General features: G+C 41.3%; 2 protein-coding genes across 2 annotated transcripts; both read left to right on the forward strand.

Moving 5' to 3' along the window:
* The first annotated feature begins 1091 nt into the window (after positions 1–1091).
* Positions 1092–18345, forward strand: LOC149318689 (D(1) dopamine receptor-like). The gene is made up of 2 exons (XM_089510274.1): positions 1092–3113; positions 18281–18345. Exon 1 carries the CDS (start codon positions 1343–1345, stop codon positions 2771–2773), a length of 1431 nt encoding a protein of 476 aa, XP_089366400.1. The 5' UTR covers positions 1092–1342; the 3' UTR covers positions 2774–3113; positions 18281–18345.
* A 26-nt stretch (positions 18346–18371) lies between these two features.
* LOC149318690 (fibroblast growth factor-binding protein 3-like) lies at positions 18372–19839 on the forward strand. The gene has a single exon (XM_089510276.1). It carries the CDS (start codon positions 18375–18377, stop codon positions 19146–19148), a length of 774 nt encoding a protein of 257 aa, XP_089366402.1. The 5' UTR covers positions 18372–18374; the 3' UTR covers positions 19149–19839.
* The last annotated feature ends 2285 nt before the right edge of the window (positions 19840–22124 follow it).

Raw genomic sequence — 22124 nt, forward strand, 5'->3', positions numbered from 1 at the left:
AGGTCCAAAACACACTGCAGAAATCATCCAGTCTGAGACCGCTTTAACTGCCCTGGCCCAATGCTAGAGAATTCTGGGAACTGTAGTTTTGTAAGATATTTAGCCTCCTCTGTCAGAGAGCTCTGGTGTCCCAATAAACAACAATTCCCAGGATTCCCTAGCATGGAGCCAGGGCAGTTAATACAGTCTTAAACTGGATGATTTCTCCAGTGTATGCTGGAACCAAATGAAAGGCTAAAGACACTGATATAGAAACCTAAATCCATGCTTCTTGTTGTGTGCCATCAACTTGTTTCCAACTGATGGTGACACTATCATAGCAAGTTTCTTCAGAGAGGGAGTTTGCCATTGCCATCCTCTGAGGCTGAGAGAGGATGAGTTTACAGGGCTGCTCATGGGGTTTTTCACACTGGGGCTAATTTTGGCATTAAAGATTAAAGCGCATCTACAGCATCCCACAAATAAAGTGAAAATGGCAAGTAATTGCATGAATGATTATCACAGCTCTCAAGCCACTACACCAGGCTGTCCATGCTCCAGATGGAGGACCTTTGGGGATTCTTCCAGGATGGAAGATAGAAATGGAGGACAAGTCCTGGAAAAGGAGGCTGCCTGGTCCCCCAGCCCATCTCCCTGAATAAATGTGAGAGAGCAAAAGGAGAATTCCAGAGGTTTCCAACTGATGGCGACCCTATCTAAGCAAGGGGGAGGGTTTGCCATTGCCATCCTCTGAGGCTGAGAGACTGTGACTTCCCCAAAGTGGGTTTACATGGCTGAACCCTGGGCTCCAGAATAGTCTACACCAGGGTGATCATGCTCCAAATGGAAGACCTTTGGGGATTCCTCCTGGACAGAAGATAGAAATGGAGGACAAGTCCTGGAAAAGGAGGACGTCTGGTCCCTGATCATGCAAGGAAAGAGAGCAAGGAAAGGGAGAATTCCCAGAGGAGGAGACCAAAGGAGGGCAATGCACACACACACAAGACAACACACACAGACACACAGAGAGACACAGACACAGATTGGCTTTTCCCCACGTGCTTCCCTCTCGCCTCCTCCTCCTCCTCCTGCTGCTGCTGCTGAGCATAACGTGCAAGAAGCAGCAGAAGAAGCAGAAGGAGCTGTGCTGCTTCCAAAACAGCATCTCTGGAGGCTGGTGAGAAGAAAGAGCCCTGGTTGGGCAGTGGGGTCCAGGAGTCTCTTGATGCGCTTTGGGACTGCTCTTCCTCCGGATCGGGGATGCATGCAAGCCTTGCAGAAGAGAGCCCTGGATCTGCTTGCCAGAACCTGACTGGGAGGAGGACCGCCTTGGATAAAGTGGTACCCAAGCGAGCGCCCTCTGATGGAGGACCCCTCTAATGACACCCAGGGCCCTTTTGATGAGCAGCAGCCACTGCTGGAGGAGAGGCTCAGTGGCAGTAACACCAGCAGCACCGGCACCAGCAGAAGCTTGAAGGTGCTTTCCGGAGTCTTGTTGTCGCTTCTGGTGCTGAGCACCTTGGCCGGCAACAGTCTTGTCTGCCTGGCCGTTGTCCGCTTCCGCCACCTCCGGGCCAAGGTCACCAACTGGTTTGTGCTGTCGCTGGCTGTCTCCGACCTCTGCGTGGCCCTCCTGGTCATGCCCTGGAAGGCAGTCACTGAGGTGGCCGGGGGTGTCTGGCTCTTCGGGAGCCGCTTTTGCGACACCTGGGTGGCTTTTGACATCATGTGCTGCACGGCCTCCATCTTCCATCTCTGCATCATCAGCTTGGATCGCTACTGGGCCATCGCCAGCCCCTTCCGCTATGAGCGGCGGATGACCCAAGGACTGGCATCTGCCATGATTGCCCTGGCCTGGGCCCTCTCAATCCTCATTTCCTTTATCCCTGTCCAGCTCCACTGGCACAAAGCTGAGGAAGATAGGAGCCTTGATCCTCCACTGACGCCACCATCACAACACTGCGACGCAAGGCTCAACCGGACATACGCTGTCACCTCCTCCTTGATCAGCTTCTACATCCCCGTGTCCATCATGATTGGGACCTACACCCAGATCTACCGTATCGCTCAGGCTCAGATCCGCCGCATCTCCTCTCTGGAAAGGGCAGGAGGGCTCAGCTCGGTGCAAGGGAAAGAGCCGACCTCTTCTCTGAGGAGCTCACTCTGCAAGGAGACCAAGGTTCTCCAGACCTTGTCCATCATCGTTGGGGTCTTTGTTTGCTGCTGGCTGCCCTTCTTTCTCCTCAACTGCCTCTTGCCCTTTTGTGAGTTGAGGCCGGATAGCAGCGGGGGCCCGGCCCAGGACTCTTGTGTCAGCCAAACCGTCTTCAATGTTTTCATGTGGTTTGGCTGGGCTAACTCATCGGTCAACCCTGTGATCTATGCTTTCAATGCAGACTTCAGACGGGCCTTTGCCAGCCTCCTGGGGTGCCGGGGCCACAGCCTCCCTTGTCGGGTTGCCAACAGCTCAATCGTTGAGAGAGTCAACTTGAGCAATGAGCTGGTGTCCTATCACCACAACTCTTCTTGTCACAAGGGTGGAGGCATCCCAGCTCCATTGCAACTACCTGCCATTGGTGCTTGGAGTCAGTCACCACCCCATACAGTGGATTTCCAAGGAGAGGAAGAGAGCTGCGGAAGACCCCTGTTAGAGGAAGAGAGGCCACCATCTTGTCTAGTCACTCACAGCAGTGATTCTAGAAATCTTGACCGGCCAGTTTTGCTCCCCTTTGAATGTGAGACTGAGATATCTTTGGAGACTCTTATTCCCTTTACAGAAACGGCTGGACCTTAGTATCTTTACAGAACCCCAACTCAGAACTAGGGCCCAGATATACATATAGATGGATGGGGCCACCTTATAGCCTTAGAGGAATGAGGATGCAGAGGAGCATTATAAGAAAAGCCATGCTTGGTCAGGCCAAAGACCTGTTTAGCCCAACATTCCGTTTCCCATGGTGGTCAGCCACTTACATCTGGAAAGCTCTCAAGGAACTCATGTGGATAATAATACTTGTCACTATTCTTTGCCGATGACAGGAATACAGGAACATGCTGTTTCTGAAGCTGGAGGCAACCTATAGCTATCACAACTATCATCCATGTGCTTGTCTCTGTCTTCTTTTAAAGTCATTGTAAGTCATTTTTGATTTTCCAAAGAATGGTTTACCATACATCCTGGCAGTTGATCTGTTTCGTTCTCTTGTAACCCTGGTTCTCATTGAGGTGGGAAACCTGTGTTTAAGTAGAGTTCATGATTACAAACACAGACACATCCTTCTTCGTAGGGAATTATATGGCAGGGACTTAGGAGATCCAGAATTAGTCCCCACTAGGAAATGCACTGGATAACAATTGGACCAGTCACTCTGTCTCAGCCTGGCCCACTTCACAAGATAGTTGTGAAGATAAAGTGCAGAAGAGGATGAAATGGGAAGAAGAGCCTTGAACTCATTGAGGGAATAGTGGGATATAAATATAAACTCCCTCATATATATATATATATATATATATATATATATGAAATTGTGTAAGTCCCATCTTTAATCTAAAACACTTATATTCAAAGCGGTTGGCTGCCAATCCTTGGGAACTTTCCAGGAAACAAAGAAGTCAGCAGTAGCTAATGAGGTAATACCAGCAAACATGGTACTAGTCCTTCAGCTGAGCAACGCTGGACTAAATAAAGCACAGATTCAGATTTATCAGTCTGTCTGTTGCAAAAGACATCCAGTTCTGCACAGAAAGGACTTTCTGCTGAAAGAATTCACAACAAATATTTAAGGCGATAGTTTGCTTTTCTGTATATTTGTATTAAATTATGCACATCCTGTTTCTAATTGTTCTGGTTGTGCCCTAAAGTTAAAAGAATATTTTGAACCATGAAAATGTTTAGTTGTGTATTTATTTATTTGATATTAAAGTAAATATTGCACTGAATACACAGCACAGATTTTACTTGGAAGGTATGAGGGGAGTCCATATGTTTTGCACAGGTGCTTTTAGTTGGCATGCATTTATGCTGAACATGAACTTTCATCTTTTGTGAAATCTTATTTCTTGCCTTGCTACCCCAAACTTTCAGAGCTGTATAAGTTTTAAGACTAAACCTTCTTTAATACTGAAATTTATATGAAATGAAATCATATAATATTATGGAAGATCTGTTTATTTATGCATTCCTGCTTTCTCTGTGTGTATATTTTTAATGTGTAAACCATGTCCCCAAAGATAACCATTAAAATAACTCTATTCAGCATAAAATACATCATGCAGGTATGGTTATTTGGACACTGTGTCTAGATTTCAGAAAGCCTGAGGTGTGCATTTAAAATATCACATATCACAGTTATTATTGAAATTGTACTTGTATATGTTATGGTTTTCCTAAATACCCTAAAGGCACCAGATCTCATCTGATCCTGGAAGCTAAGTAGGGTCAGCTCTTGGATGGGTGACTGCCAGCAAACGCCACATGCTGTAGGCTATATTTCAGAGGAACTGGCAAAACAACCTCTGAGTATTCCTTCTTTATGAAAGTCATGGGGCTGCAAGTCAACAGGTGTCTCAAAGGCATGCACACGTACACACATACACTGTGCTTATGTATGTTTTAAGACATGTGAAGTCAGTGGAGCTACTCTACAGCCATTAGAATGCAAAAATCAGGGTTTATAATTTTCCTGATTTCTTTTGGCACTGCTCAGCTTGTTGGAAAATAACATCTTCTAGAAAATTGGGGGGGGGGGGAGAGAGAGAGAGACCCATAAAATAAATTTCCATAAGGAAAAAATCAGTTTGGTTGCTAAAGAGGGAAGCTTGAATTGTGCAATATGATTTTGCCAATGTTAGACCTTTTGATTTAAAACCTCAAGCAGCCATTTTATTTCCTACTCTTGCCTCAAAATTTCTGGGAACAACTACAATCTGCTCATGTGGATTAGTTCTACAATTTGTGTCAATTATACTTGGACAGGTAGCAGCCCTTGGTTCCCTTCAGCAGCTGCTGGATACCAAATCCTTTCTCTCATTTGGCAAAGCTGTCTGCCATCTTGATTTTCCCACAACCCCCTGGAACGCTCAGTTTAGCATTTCCATACCTGGTTACTGCTATCTGGTAAGCCCATAGCCAGAAGAGTGGGTGGGGAGGGAGCCTCTGGTTTGGACTGGGGACCCCACGTTAAAGCATTTTGACAAAAGCTCCACTCTAATCTAGACTTGATTTTTGCAACAGGTATATGAATGGATTCAGAAAGAAATGCAATATAAGAGAAATAACAGGGGACACACCATTAAAGCAGTCACAAAGAAGCAGTAACAAAGTGGTCACAAAGAAGCAGTTGCATGTGATAATCATTCATGCAATTACTTGCCATTTTCACTTTATTTGTGGGATGCTGTAGATGCGCTTTAATCTTTCTTTAATGCCAAAATTAGCCCCAGTGTGATAGCCCCCATGAGCAGATGGCCCAAAACACTGTGCTGCTCAAAGTCAACCAGCAGATGATGCCCTTTACATTGTACCCAAAGCAGGGTTGAGCAACCTTGAGATGTCAGGGGCTTCACCTCCATCCCAGGATCTCAAAAGGCCACAGCTATCCCACATATGCCATGGGAGGTGTCCAGAATTTTATAACCATCTCAGTTTTGGGGATGGAAGTCAAGGAGTATATAAATGGGCCAAATGCTCTCCCAGAAACCACCATTGACTATTTCAAATCCTTTAAGGGGCCTGGATTTTTTGTAGTCATTTCTATTATTTCAAAAAATCTTCCATGTCCATGATCAGGTCTTCAAGATGGCCAAAATGATCCCAATTGATCTGTCATGCCCGATGAAGGCTTCTGAGGGCTCAGCTGACCACTTTTATCCCTTTCAAGTACGTCAACTAGATATACCCAGAGATTTTATAAATTACATAAGGTAAAAATCTTGCAAAACCATTGCCTGCTTTCACAAAAATGGGGGGAAATGTTTAATGCTAATGCTAATAATAATAATAATAATTTGTTTTGTTTATATACGGCTATTCCAAAGATCATAGCAGTGAACAGCAAGTAAGCTAATTAGCAAGTAAGCTAATTTGCCCCCAACAGTCTGGGTACTCATTTTAGCGACCTCGGAAGGATGCAAGCCTGAGTTGAGCTTGGGCCCTTTTGCTGGTCTTGAACTTGCAACCTTGTGGTTTTGAGTAAATGGCTGCAGTACAGGCATTTAACCACTGCGCCACCAGGGCTCCTTATATTACTTTTGCACCCCTCAGCCACAAATAAAGGCCCGAACGCTAATGTAACAAACACTTCCATTAAGTTACATATTTGTTCACTGTAATTCCACATAGATACCTCAAGTTCAGCTGTGTAATTGTTCACTCAGAAGTGTATGGCTGTTCAAAAGGGGTTGTTCACTATCACTTTGCGTGAGGCTTCATAAAATAAGGCCTCCTCTCATCTTCCTAAATACTAGCATGTACCATTGGACTCCTTACCCAGCCAGTTCTCACTGCTAACCATTGTCCTGTTCATGCATGAGTCTCTATAGAGGGTAATGGCTGGTTCCCAAACATATGCCTTAGGTCTCACAAACAATCTGAATAGCCCTGGTATTACTCAATTGAACATGCATTTTCCTGCAGAAGAGTTAAATTGAGTTATACTGTACTGTACAGTATTTCCCATCCATAACATTTCCCCCTTTTCATTTCCCCCTTCACAACAGTTGTGAACAAAACTTTTGATGGTGCCAGAGTGTCTTCATGTTAAGTGAGGATAAGAATGCTCACTTAGTCTTTTCGTAGATTTGCAGATCCAATAAACATATATCTCTGCCTGGGAAAGCTTCAATGGAAGTTCTGTGGGAATTTCCCCAAGGTAACTGTGTATAGAATCACTCTTATTTAATATTTACTTCTCCTCAGGTAATTGATAGATATTGAAATAGTAGGTGACATACTGAGACCTAACCATGAAAGAAATTCAAGAATGATAGTGACAATCATTTTGTATTGCAGTTATGGATTTATAACATTGAGTTGTGGATCCATAACAGCCCCATATTCAGTAAGACAAAGAAGGATTTTATCACACAGGGTTTGAAAGCAGAATTAAAGCATCTTATCACACATGTGTCTGTCTAGTTACTGGTCTGTAGTCCATGCTGCTGGAACACATCTTCTTGCTGACAGGCAAAACCTATCAATGCCTCCCAATTGTGCTTTTTCACTCATGATGCACGTGTGATAAGTTCATCCCAAAGCAGTTCCAATATGCAGACAGTTATGTGTTGTGAATGGGAGTGATTATGTTCCTTTCCCCGTCTACCTTGCTATTCTCAAGCAGGCTGTTTTTCTTTTCTTTTTCTTGTTTTACTTAATGGATTGCGATGATTGTGCAATTGTGCTAAAAATAAAAATAAATACAGACTGAATGGCATGATGGGAAGGGCATGGAGCAGGGGAAAAGGGCTATGAAGGCCAGCATGCAGAAGGCAGAGGGTGGAACAGAAGCAACACCATGGCGATTTGGAAGACCTGTAGTGTTTATGGTAAATCTTACCTGCTCACCTGAATTCCATTTATTAAAAATAAATATAGCTCACTTAAAAGTAATGTCTGTATAATATTTGTTTTTGCATGTAACTTACAACCACGCTGTATCATGAGGTTACCAAGAACTAGTAAATTAGTATCACGAGGCTACAAAGCACCAGTAAATTAGTATTATTCTCATGCATGTATGTTTTGGCTACCATTGAACCCCACCATAGTTTTCATGTTCTTAAAGCCTTATTCATTGGAATCATCTAGCAGGCCTGCCATTGTGGAATAGGATGAGATTAGAAGATGATACAAAATGGATAAAGAATGTATGGATAAGGAGGGTCAACTGTATTCAGCATCATCATAGTGGGGGGGGGGGGGGACACTAGAGTTCTGTCTGTGCAAAGGATTTGACATGGCTACCAACAATTTCAGAATTTTTTTTCCTAGTGAAGAGAACTACACATTCCAAAGTTAATTCTACTTTTAGTGAGATTTAATAGTGATCATAGGTCCTGGAAAAACATTTTCATTTTCATTTTAATGTTTGGAATTTTGGCCATTTTAGCATATTTGAAATATTTGAAATAACTGGAGAATGTTTCAGAACATGTCTCTAAATTATATAACACTAGGGTTCTTTATACTTTTCAGAAACAGTGGCAGTTCTTGGTAACAAAACAATGATGCATCCATCTGCTTCATTTGAGCTCAGAATGAACCTCTTGTCAAGAAATCTGCCAACACTTAAGTAGTGATGTGTCACTTTCTCCCCTCTTCTGTCCAAAGGTGCATCTGAACGTAAACCAGACATATGAATTACTAAAGGGGTGGGAGGAATTCAAAAGCTTTTAAATAGTTTGTTGCCTATCATTTAGCTCCTTTTTAAATGCAAGATTTTATCTTTTTGAATGGAAAAGTCTAGTGAGTTCTTAACACTATTTCTTAAAAATATAAAATAGTTCAACAGTAATGCATTTACATAAAGCACCAGCTCCAGTCTGATCTTGGAAGCTAAGCAGGATTAGGCAGGTTAATACTTGGATGGGAGATCACCAATGACAAGTGCTGTAGGCTATATTTCAGATGAAGGAACTAGCAAAGCCATCTCTTAGTACTCCTTGCCTAAGAAAACCCTATGAAATTCAACCTGAAGGAATTTATATATACATGCAATGTATTTACATAAAGTAAAAATATATTTTTTGCCTTTATATGTTTGAAGTTACAACAAACACACTGCTCCACAAGTCTACAAAGCACCTCTCAATGAGCATTATTCCCATTGCACTGCATCATAAGTTATTCTTACAGCCATGTAAACTCCAATTTAAGCATACAGTTATAACATTATGGGATTGGGGCATACTAGAAGTGTAGGCTTTAGCCCAAGAAACTGATTTTCTGTCTAGAAGCAAAGAAACTGACTGTGTGCATTCTATATTCTATATATATTCTATATGAAGTGATATAATTCTATTACTTTTAAGACAGGAAAAGACAGAACCATGTCCTGGCAAATGAGTCAGAGCCAATATTTATCTGCACACAGGCTATATAAGCAGGGTTTAAGACAGTGGTTCTCAACCTTCCTAATGCTGTGACTCTTTAATACAGTTCCTCATGTTGTGGTGACCCCCAACCATAAAATTGTGGTGTCTCGGTTCCTAAGACCATTGGAAATATGTGTTTTCTGATGGTCTTAGGTAACCCTTGTGAAAGGGTTTTTCGACCTCCAAAGTGGTCACAACCCACAGGTTGAGAACCACTGGTTTAAGAGGATCTGTACAATTAAGCAACTGATCTTCAGAGTTTATGTCCAACTAGAAACTATACATGCTCCTTCTCTGTATAAAGTATGTGCCTTCAAGTCACCTATTCACTTATGGTGACCCCATCAATTTAATGGGATTTTCTTAGGCAAGGAATATGCAGAGGTATTTTGCTAGCTCCCACCACTGAAATATGGCTTACAGCACCTTGCATTCACTGGCAGTCATCAATCCAAGTAGTAAACAGGACTCACCCTGCTTAGCTTCCAAGAGCAGATGGGAATGGGTGCCTTTAGGGTATTTTTATTCTTTGGAGAAGAAGACTACAGTTCCCAGAATTCTCTGGCCAGTATAGTCAGTGGTCATGCTGGCTGGGGAATTTTGGAAGCTGTAGTACAAAGAGTAGCTTTTCCAGTCTCTGCTCTTGCCTAGCATATTTTGGTCACTGACTATCTTTGACTGGAGTGTGAACATGTACAATGGCTATTTAGTACATTTTGGCAGTTCTCTCACTTTACACATGCTCAACAGCATTTCCCTGCAGTCCTACAGACCTAAAGCACTCTTCCTCAGTCTAGTGTCTTCCAGATTGTGTTGAGAGTTGTAGTCTACAAGACGCTACACTGGAGAAGGGTAATTTAAAGCAAGGGAATTTTTTTTTTTAAAAAAAGTTTATCTTAGCTGAGTCTTCTTTTGTTGCTATAACATTTATATTCATTAACTTTAGCTGTCATATATATACTGGCTGCAAGAAGGTGGTTTATAATTTTGATTGAAATCTTCACGGCTTGTGAGGTGTGGGAAGAAGGAGAAAACAGGCTGTGAACATACCTCCACCTCCACATTCGTTTCCATCTTTCTCCTCGGCTCCACATATGTCGATCTTGGTCTCACAAATACACTTTCTAGCTTTTTCTCCCATCTCAGTATTTGTCCTGGAGATGATTCCAAATTCCTGGGCAACACATCTGTCCTGAAGATCTATTTTGGTAGATGGAAGACTGTGACTCATCTGCCTTGATGAAGAAAGCTAGTAATTTTTTTTTCTTGAAGGCAGCAGGTGGGAAAGGGGTATAGTGTGAAGCCAAGAGATTTCAATTAACAATGTGATGGTATTTAAGCATGATGCACAAAAGAGTTTGCTTCAGCACCTGCATCGAAACTGCAGTATATGGTCTGAGAACTCATCTGTATTACAAATGCTTCTCATCTGGATTTTTTTTCTTCCATAAGTAATGGAAATAAATAAATTCATTAAATTTATGCTCTGTAGGCATAAGTCTGACAGATGTAGGAAGTGGTTGTCTTTCCCCCCACAATTTGCTTTGCTTGTTTACGATATGTATATGGATTGTCCCAGTAAAAATGTTCTTTTGGAAGTTCATAATAAAATAGAGAAACTGATCACCAACCAATAGCCAGATGAAAAATCGCATCAGGAACCAAACTAATTATACAATATCAGTTTTAAAAAACACATAGCACATAAAGAGAGTGGGTTAAAAGCCACAGAATTAGCATCATGAATTTAAAAAGACTGGGAAAAATAAATAGATTTTCACTTGGGGCCAAACTTGATTATGAAGAACAATTGGTTTGCATGAGTAATCCACTATACTATGCATTCTCTTTAAGAAAAAAGACATAAGTTGATTGTTTTGGGATTTTTGAAGTTGGGCTACACATAGATGCAACTAGCAGAAAGTAAAGAATGAAATGGTTATAAATTTACGTATATATAAATTCCCCCCCCCTCATTCTCTCTCTTTCTTGATATATATATATATATATATATATATATATATATATATACAGTGGTACCCCGGGATACGAATTCTCCGGGTTACGAAATTTCCGGGTTACGAAAAAAACCCATAGGAAATTATTGTTCCGGGTTGCGAAAGTTTTTTCGGGTTACGAAAAAACTTTTGGTGCTTTTCGGCGCTATTTTGCACAGAATCGCGGCTTTTCCCCATTAGCGCCTATGGCGATCCGGCTTACGAAGGCTTTTCGGGTTACGAACGGCGCCCCGGAACGAATTAATTTCGTAACCCGGGGCACCACTGTATATGAGAGCATATACAATATACTTCCTGTCTATACTTCCATTTTGGTAGTGCATTTCTTTTTTTTTTGTTGAGAGGCTTATCTCTAAGGGATTCATGGATAACTGATTTGTGGATAGTGCCTTTGAGAACCAAGATCCCCTCGCCCCCCCCCCCCCCCGTATGATTTTTAACATCTTTGCCGGATGAAGAAGCCAGTGGTGCTTTGAAAGCTTGCATCATGTGTTTTGTATATTTTGGGCATTTTGGTTGGCTCAAAAAGGCATTGCTGGTTTGTGGATTTTGGATGTTATTGTTCTTTACGGCCAGCACAGTTACCCCTGGATATGCTTTCTGGATTGGAGACTACCACATTGTAGCTGGAACAGGGGAATTTTAAAATCCAGTTAAATACAGTGGAGTAGTAAAATGGTGTCCCTTATATAATATGGGAAAATCAATATTTGCATATATATATATATGTATATATATATTTCAAGCCATGGATGGTTGAATAGGTGGATAAAGAATTATAGATAAGGAGGGTCAACTGTATGTAATGTATGTGAAACTTTCTGATAACTTGAAATATACTATAAAATGACATACAATAAAATGACATTTGTGCTTATGAATGGTTCTTAATGTCTGCAGGATACAAATAGTAATATATAAAGGCCTCTCTGTTTTTTCAAAAAGCTGCCAATAGGTGTCTCCTTTGAGCTGGAAAATGGATCTTTTGCTCTAAAATAAATGAGAAAGTTATTATACAAGATGATCAGACATCCTCTTTTTTTCCAGACATGTCCTGCATTTCAACCTTCTGTCCAGGAGAAATTCCAAAATGTCCTCCATTTTGAGCATGGCTAAGAAGCATGGATTTATATCTATATTTGGGTTTTTAACCTTTATTTGGTAATGTCCAACATTTTTCTTGAATTTCCTACATTTGGTGATGCCTGGTCTTCCTTTGGATAGGATATCTGGTCACTCTATTATTATAGCTACTGCATTCTGCAGTGTTAAAAACCATTCTCTCTCTCTCTCTCTCTCTTTCAATCTCTCAGACAAAAACTCCTGCATCTGCACTGCAGAAGTAATCCAGGTTGCCACCAATTTAACTGCCATGGCTTAATGCTATGGGATTCTGGGAATTGTAGTTTGTTGTACCAGAGCTTTCTGACAGAGAAGGCTAAATGTGTCAAAAACTACAATTCCCAGAATTCCATAGCATTGAGCCATGACAGTTAAATTGATGTCAATCTGGATTAGTATAAGGTAATTTAAGTGTCCCAAGGCTTCAGCCTTTGGTAAGGAAACAAATATATATATTATAATATCAAAAACATCAAGGCCAAGCCTGTTAGGATCTAGCTTTAAACTAGCAGAGTAGCAGAAATGTGCCTTTGTCTAACTATGCTTTCCTAAGAACTGAGACTGACTCCAAAAACAACACAAGTAGCTTGTAGTTCAAGACAAAAGTTTACTAATGGCTTTAATCTATATTTACATAAAAGCTACATCCTAATCTAGCTAGTTAATAGTTTAGGTAGAAAAGTAGTCTTTATATCACCATCTGTCCAAAGAAAATTGAGAGATGCGGAAGATTAAAAACATGCAGTTCAGTTGAAAATCTTGGAGAGAAAGCTTGCTAGTCCCAAAGTGTGGAAGGGTCCAGAAGTGCAAAGGCAGTCTTGTGGGGGTTCCTATGAGCTGCAGGTCTGTTTATACCATGGCCTACTCCTGGTATAAATGGACACTATACCCTCCAACATTTCACAGATGAAAACTGGGATATGCCTGGCCAAGCAATATCTGGCGCAGTGGTTAAATGCCTGTACTGCAGCCACTCACTCAAAACCACAAGGTTGTGAGTTCAAGACCAGCAAAAGGGCCCAAGCTTGACTTAGGCTTGCATCCTTCTGAGGTCACTAAAATGAGTACCCAGATTGTTGGGGGCAAATTAGTTTACAGTTGTAAACCGCTTAGACACTGCTTAGGTGATATGAAGTGGTATATAAATGAAGCTTGTTTGTTTGTTTGAATGTGGTCAAAATGGCAAAAGTTATTAATAAGCAAGAAAACACAATCTAGGAGGAGCTGTATCAGTTTGCTTTTGTCTGAACCTGCTGGCTTCCACTTCCTCTTCTCCTCAAGCAAATGAAAGGGAAATGTAGTACAAGCATACATATTCTATCAATATGTATCAACCTGTAGAAAAAGCATTCACATAATCTGTCAAAAATAACATTACAAAAGAGAGAGAGAGAAAGCTGCCTGCGAGAGGGGAGGCATGTTCTGCCCACTGCCCACCCTCTGACCTAAGTCCCTTCCCTGAACCTGACCAGATCATGACTGGCGCCAAGTTCACATTTGCCGGCAGCAGGGAAGAAACGGGTTTTCCAAAAAGAAATGGGAAATAATCCACTTTTGGAAAAACTGCTCTAAGGGGGATTTGCCCTGGATCGGGTGTGAAAGACCCTAATTCTGATATGTTTAAACTGGTGCCAATGGGAACTTCTTTAATCGGGGTTACAATTCGGTACAAAATATAGTCTGAATGGCCCCTCAATTTGCAGCAATCGGAGTAAGCTGAAGAAAAAGGGAGAAAGTAAGAGGAAGAGAGAAAAACTGGAACATTTTAAAAGTAGCTGAAATGTGGAATGGCAAAAGATTAATTGGGACTGCCCTTGCTAAATTGGACAATTGGAAGGTATGGAACAATTCTGCAATTTTATTGGGGCTACATCAAGTGGGGGGGGGGGCTGCTGTCATTGGAGATTCCTATTCTCCCTTGTAGGTTTGTATATACTGAGCACAGTGTATTGGAAATGCAGAATGCTATTCTCAGTTGCTGGAGAAAAAGCCAGGACTGAGACTAGAAGGCATGGTTCTGCTGCATTCTGGTGAGAACAGTATTTAAAATGAAACATGGGGCAGGTTCCTCCTTGATCAGTCTTCTCCAATCAGGCCCTTGAGATGATCTCAGCAAATCATAACAGAAAGACCAATCAATTCAACCAATTCACCAACACTGCTGCAATTACAAGAGAAAAAGAAAAGAGTTTCTATTTCTAAGGATGTAAATTTTACCTTATTTTGTCCTCACATGCAAAAATGAGTAATTTATACAGCTTTCTCTCACTGTAGGGGAATATGATATTTCTGTGTAGTATTGTTCCTAGATTCACATCTCCCAAAATATTCTAAGAAATTATTTAGCACAGAAATATGTGTATTCTCTCTGTGCAAAACCATGGCTATTCTGTCTAAAATACACAATTTCCTGTGCAGAAAACATGTCTTTTATGCCAAAAGGGGGGATCTGGAACAAAATCCATGTGTATTCTGTACAGAATAATTCCTTGGAATGCTTCGAGATGTGTGAATACAAGGAAAAAAGTACAAAAATCTTGCTGCTATGCTTATTTTTCCTGTTAGAGATTTTCAGGTCTTTGGAAATCCTTTTCTCAGCCAGGAAATGAATAACAACAAATATTCTTTGCACAGATAAGGCTGAAAATGATAAGGCCAAAATTATAAATTGAACAAAAAAGTCAAAGAAAGAAAAATTCCCATTCAACATGATGCTTTTTTTTTTTTTTTTTTAGTTCTGTTAAGATCAGGGTTCAAATCTCTGCTCAGCCATGAAAACCCACTGGGTTACCATGGCCAAGTCACACTCTCTCAGCTTCAAAGGATGGCATGGCAAACCCTCTCTGATTAAATTTGGCAAGAAAATCCTATTATAGGCTTGCCTTAGTGTTGCCATGAGTTGGAAACAACTTGAAGGAACACAACACACACAGATAAGCCCCCATACATTAGGATGTTTTAGGGATGAAGTCAGAATAGAGGTGGAGGATTATTTTTAAACAAAAAATTGAGCTGTGGGAACTATATAGTGACAGTGTAGAATAAGACTATCGTCACCATCACCACCATCACCTTCATTTATATGTTACTCTTTCTCAAGATTTGGGATTCAAGGTGGCTTAAAACTTACAACAAGTACAATGCAGCTAAAAATATAGTGTGCCCTTGGTATCTGATGCGGTTTGGTTCCAGGACCCCCTGTAGATTCCAAAATCCATGGATTCGCAAGTCCTATTAAATACAATGGATAATAAATTGGTGTCCCTTATATAAAATGGCAAAATCAAAGTTTGCTTTTTAGAGTTTATATATTTTTGAATATTTTCAAACCATGGATGCTTGAATCCATGGATAAAGCATCCGTGGATAAGGAGAGTCAACTGTATACAAAGATTAAAATGAAGATAGAATTAAACTGTTCATAGTGTTAAAACTATTTAGCATTACCCTTTAAAAGGATGAAAAGCAGTTAAAACTATTCAATAAAAACAATACATCATCCTCTAAAGTCCTTCCTTTTAAAACTTTCAGTTCTGAAAACCTGCCCAAATAAAAAAGTCATTGCCTTCTGTTGGAAGCAAAGCAAAGAGGGGACTATTCTGGCCTCTTTAGGAAAGGAGTTCCAGAGCCTAGGGGAAGCCACCAAGAAGGCCCTAGCTCACATTTCTACCAGCTGTGCCTGTGAAGGTGGTGGGGCTGAGGGAAGCTGTTGTCTTGAGTACATTTCACGGATTGTTTATTCTGTTCTGTTGCTTGGTTGTTGTTGTTGTTTCCCTCTGTAAGTGCAAATACACAGGAGACCTGAATCCAAATCATGGTGAGAAGAATACGTTCCTGTTTCACCTGAGCTGCAGCATACAAGCAAGGCAAATTGTATAGAAGTCTCTATCAGACCGTGCTGGTGAGAAATTAGAAAATATGTGTGGATAAGCACATTTTGGTCAAACAGAAGTTTGAAAAAGACAGCTGGGGACATAAAGATCCTACATTTGAATACGTAGTTGGCTGCTTTGGAGTGGGGCAATGAGGGCAAAAATCATAATCATCATCACCACCAACACCATCCAGTATGTCCATGGCTGTATTAATTTTGTACAGTTTATTCATTCTGGAAAAATCTAGAAAATCTGGAATCTGGAAAAAAAATTCCAACAAAATTATCTCTCTTAAAAGGTGCCTTTCTTAAAAGTGATACAAACTGAAAGATGACTACTTGTCATCACTCCAAGACTACATAAAAATTGCATAGTTTGGGGTCTACCACGGTTAGATACGTTTATGTGCTTTAAAGAAATCAGCATTGTAACCTTTGCAAAGCATAATCACCAACAGCCATTTTAGGACTCTGTTGATGAATTACTTTGATTCAAAGGTAATACTGTAAAGTGATGAATTTGAACAGATCAGAGGTTGTATTCCACTCTATGCTTAACTTCCCGGGTCACCTTTAGTCAATCACCCTCATTCCCTCCCTCTCAGACAGTTTAATAGAGGAGATTCAGAGCTTGGGAAAATTAATTTTTGGACCATAACTTTCCAAATCCCCCCAACCAGGATGACCAAGCTCTGAGTTAGCTCCTTATGTGCCAATCTGATATTTTTAAAAAAGAGAGAGAGGCACAAATGTGATGAACACATTAAAAACAAACAAGAACAAACAGAAAGCTTTGTAACACCTTAAATGTTTATGTGGCATAAACGCTCATGGATTAAAGTCTGTTTCAGCAGGTGCCTCAGAGACAAGGGGCTATCATTCACAACATCTTATGCCAAATAAATCTTGTTCATCTTTGAGTTGCCACAAGCATTGTTATTTTTGGCTTTTTGCAACAGCCTGCTATAGTTACTCTCCATGCCCCACCTTCAGATACAACTGTAATAAAAATATCTTCAAAGTCATGAAAGGAAGAAGTGCTTAGCAATTGTTCCCAAAAGCAGTGGATCCCATTATTTCTATCTATTTGAGATGATGCCTATAGTCCATTAAGGAACAGAAATGGAGAACTCTGTGTCCCCCCCCCCCCCCATGCTCCTCTTGCTCTCTCTGTGGGTTGAGCATATATGTGTGTGTGTCTGCATGCATAAAACTGGGGAGGGGCATAGTCTGAGGTTGGTCCCTTTCTGGGCTGTTGCTAACACATGCATACTCTGGACGCTCTCCTAAGCAGAAGCTAATCCTGTATGCAGATTTGCATTTTTCCTGCAAAGCTCCTTGTCTTTTCACAGTCAACGGTAAGTGTAACCAGAAAGAAGAAAAGGAAGAGGGGAAATGCTCAGTACTGGGAAGACTTAAGTAAGTTTGCAGTTTCTGGATACACATTAAGAAAGAGATTTCTTCTTGAATCATGCTGGCTTGCACCCATGCATACCAATATCTATACCAGTTTGCAGCATCAAACTGGAAAGGCTATTTTGCATTTGGGAAAGGCATGAAAGAAAAGTCTGGGAAACAGGGAGTGATGGTTTGCAGCATCTTTGTAAAAAAAAAGTGGGGCGGGATGGAGAGCAAAGAAAGCCATGGTAGTAGAAAATAATAATAAAAAAATCTCTCCCCCCCCCCCCCAGTCTTTCAGGAATAAATTTTTTAAGAAAATCAAATGAAGCATTTTTGTTTCTGTTTTAACTAAATGCAGTCAGTGCATGTACTCTAATCATATGAATGGCACATGAGGAGAAATAGCAAGTTGTAGAATGTAGCATCTTTCTGTTGATTGTAGAAATGAGGTGTCTTTTTTGCTTTGTACTTAGCAATCATACATTTGTCATGGGAGGTAATCTGTCCTTGTGTAAATCCAAAGAGGCAGGAGTTTTCCTAACTATGGAATTCCATTGATATAAATGTATTAGAGGCTATCCCTGGCTGAATGCAAAGTCTTTAGCTGATAGCAGATTGTTACACATGCCTAACAATGGTAAGCCTCTGCCAGGATTGCTCCCACTGGGAGCACTATTTGCTGGAGAGGGTCACAACTCACGCATGGAACTGAGAATATGTTAAAGAGGTACTAGCAATTTCTCCTCATCTTGATTGTTTTCATCTATGTGCTATTGATCCATTTCTGTCTCCATAGGACTTGGTTGGGGAATGTCTGAGACTCGTCACCTGGCTGTTTATCACTGATGCTCTTGAATGACTAGCGTCACCAGCTTTATTAACTTCAGGAAATGAAGCTCCCACAAATGCTTCCCCTCATCTTGCTCTTCCTCAGCTGCCTGGAAGGTAGTACTGGCAAGAAGAGTAAAGAGAGCAGTGAAAAAGTGCAGCCTTCCTTCCCCTGGGCACAGTCTGGACAGTTCTCTACCTCAAACAAACACCTGTGCACTTGGCAATTGGTCTTCGAGGAAGGAGCCTCTGAGCTCCAGCTCACTTGTCATTCACCAGGAGAGGATGGCAGCCAGGACCAGCAGTGTGTCTACCGGGGCCAGCCAGACCGATGTGCTGCCTACAGCTCCAAAGGCCGCCAGTTCTGGAAGCAGATCCTGGGCAAGCTCCGCAAGAAGCATCACCCATGTCAGGAGACAAGTCCACTCAAATCTCGGCTTTGTAGTGGCAAGAAGGGAGGATCTGAAGCACAGCTGCACCTGGTTGTTACCACACTTAGCACAGATGCCCCAGTGACTACAGAGGGCACTACTAAAGGGAAACCCAAGGGGAAAGGCCGATCCAAGGACCCACCAGCACTACAGAAAGCATCCAGGGACCGGGGGCAAGGCAGCCCAGTGAAGGCCGATGCCCCAGACAAGCGGAACAAAGGGGGAAGGAGGAAAGGAAGTCTCAACTCCTCTGTAGCCCCAACCCAGACACCACCTTGGCAGCTGACAGCTGTTGTGGAAGGATCCGAACAGCCTACAGAGCTCAATGCTGATGTGGTAGAGGCCTACTGTGAAGAGAAGTGGCACTCCCTATGTAATTTCTTTGTGAATTTCTGGAATGGCTGAACATAGAGCACCAAAAGAAGAATGGGGCATGGGTGGGAGGTGGGGAGGGGAAAGTGGAAGTGTACAGCAGAAAGCCTAGTTAGAAATAGGGTTGAATACTTTGGACAGGGCTTGGAAATTTTTTTTTTTTGGGGGGACTGCAACTCCCATAATCTCCCAGCCAGCATGGGCAATGGTCATGTTGACTAGAAGATTCTGAGAGTAGTGCTCACCTAAAAGGAATTTTTCCATGGTTTAGGTTTGGGATAATAAAACAGGAGTAAAGAAGAGGTGAATGAAAGGAAGAGCCAATAGAACATGTGCAGATGAAAGCCAAAAGAATATGAGGCAAAGATCTGGGATTATAAGGGGGCAGTGTGCAGCAATGGGTTTTGGTGGGGACTTATTAATTTACTCATTTCTACTAATCATGCAGCAGCTGCTAATGAAGAAATGAAGGATAAAGAGTTGTGGGTAGCAAGAAAGGCATGCCCTTCTTTCTGTGTTAGGCATACTCTGGCAACAAGTAGGTTGCTCTGCTGCATCAGACAATTTGTTCCCTATCACTACAAAGTAGGTAACCCCCATTAATAATAATAAAAAAGAATAGTGGAAGTAACATGTTTGAATTATTGATCAAGTTCTTCCTTCTATACCTAGAAAATATCTAACATTTGTACCAACATTCAGTGATGCATATGCTGCTGGGTATTAATTCTGTTAAAGATAATAATAAATGAAATTCTTTTACAGCAGCCTGCTATTGTGATTTTATTGTGTTGCTGCTGTCTCTTTTTCTCTCTTGGATAAAGGCATCAAGACTACGGATTTTAACTTGCGCAAGGAATTACAATTCTCCAAATCCCTCAGCCAGAATTTTTGGATTCTAGGCCTTATAATCAAAAAATGTAACTTTTCCAAGCTATGTTTTAAAGCCCACTATGGTTTCATCTGCACTGCAGAAATAACCCAGTTTGGGTTATGGAATATGGAATTCCAGCTATGGGATCCTGGGAATTGTAGCTTGCAGTGGCACCAGATCTCTCATATAGAAGGCTAAATATCTCACAAAACTACAAATCCCAGAATTCCAAAATATTGAGCCATGCCAGTTAAAGCAGTGTTGACCTGGATTATTTCTGCAGTGCAGATGAGGCCTAGGCTGTCCATTTCTTTAATAAATGCATATCCAGCCAAAGCAAGTTAAAACTGAAGAGCGTGAACTGAGCATTCTCAGGATTTCTCTCTTAGCCAGGAACATTAACTTCAAGCAAAGGAGTGGCATCATTTGCTTGTTCTCAATCCATTCTTCAAGAAAACCACCAGCACCAGTCCTAGCACTGGGCAGAGCAACACAACCACTTTAGACAAGAGGTTCAGGATTAGCTGTACAATTTGTAGTTGTTGCTAAAAAGCTATTGGTTATTTAAAGTGTTGTTATCCTAGTCATACTGCTAGAGATGGGGAGAGCAGCCTCGTGTGCCAAAATATCCTGCCTTGGGCACCAAAATAACTTGGCTTCCTTGGCTGCCATCACTTAGCCACCTTAATTTGGGTGAGTGGTGAGTGCCATTGCTGCTCCATCTCCGGTGGCAAAATGTCCTAGGCTGGCCTTGTGTGAACCAAGGGAGGTCACACAATGCTTTTCAGAATGGGTTTGCTACTACTTGGGGCAACAGTGAAGATCTCCCACCCACTCTTTGAGTTAACAGCCTTCCATCCTAATGAATCTAGGCCATTGATACTGACTTGACTTAGTTTATGTACCAGCCTATTGTCAAATGGTTGAAAGAGTGAAATGGCCAGTATTTATGGGCCAATAGAAGTGTCACCCTAAGCTATTGCTTTCTCAGTCCCATGTCACTGGCATTGTAAGCCCTTGAGAAACACTGAAGGACACTTTCTTTTCCCAGTTTCCATGTGTTTTCCCTCCCACTCTCAAGTAAATGAATCTTCTCCCACAACACATCCAGTCAAAATGTTCTTGAACTGTGCCGACTGAACCACAGCATTTAGAACTTTAGTGTTCTGATAACACTTTTGACTGTGGGCTGTTCTAACTTTTGTTTGGGCTTCTGCTCCTCGACACATGCAATTTCACACCAGTTCTTAAACCTCAGTTTTCAATGATTTTTTGTTGTTGTTTGGTAATCAAACCTAAACACTCTCTCTTTAGCCAAAGAATGCCAGTTTCTCCCAAGTGAAATCCAACAATCAAATTTTACATTTAGTCTTCTATCCATTGGCCTATTGAAAAAGCTTAATCAGATTTGCATTCTACAGTTTCCTTTCAGGGGCAACATATAGAGGAATGGTGGACAAATGTCAGAAGTTAAGAGTCCATATTATTCCCCTAAGAGACTTTGGATACCATCTCTACCAAATTCCCTGCCAAAACTTACCCTTTTTTGACCACAAATACCCCCATCTCCACAAAAAAGAAGGAAAAAGGAAAAAGAAAGAAATAAAATAACATAAAATAATGAAAAATGTTACCTTCAAAGAAGCACACAAATAGCTCTAGTGAGCAGAACACAGCTTATGGATCACACTGTCCTCACCCTTGGTTTAAGGTTAATCTACGCATGACAATAAATTGTGGGCTACCCAGCTCCCAGGACTATATTAATGCACACTGAAAATGGAAAGCACATATTTGAATAGTCTTCTACTTAGAGGAAACACCCCTCTCCCTTAAGCAAAGAGTGACTTTATCAGACGGAATGGCACATATGTGCTAATTTTGCCTTTTTAATTAAGACAATCTGCAAAAGTAGGATAATTAGGAAGAAATGTTTTTCTGTAAAGGCATCAGATCCTGTCCGATCTTGAAAGCTAAGTAGGGCCATCCCTGGTTAGTACTTGGATGGGCGACAACCAACAAATACCAAGTGCTGTAGGCTATTTTTCAGAGGAAGGAACTGGCCAATCAACCTCAAAGTTTTCCTTGCTTAAGAAAACCCTGTGAAATTCCTGAGGTCACCATAGGTCAATAGG

This window comes from Sceloporus occidentalis, unplaced genomic scaffold, assembly GCF_023333645.1.
Source record: "Sceloporus occidentalis isolate IW3139 unplaced genomic scaffold, rSceOcc1.0.p SCAF_2, whole genome shotgun sequence".
Taxonomy (NCBI): domain Eukaryota; kingdom Metazoa; phylum Chordata; class Lepidosauria; order Squamata; family Phrynosomatidae; genus Sceloporus; species Sceloporus occidentalis.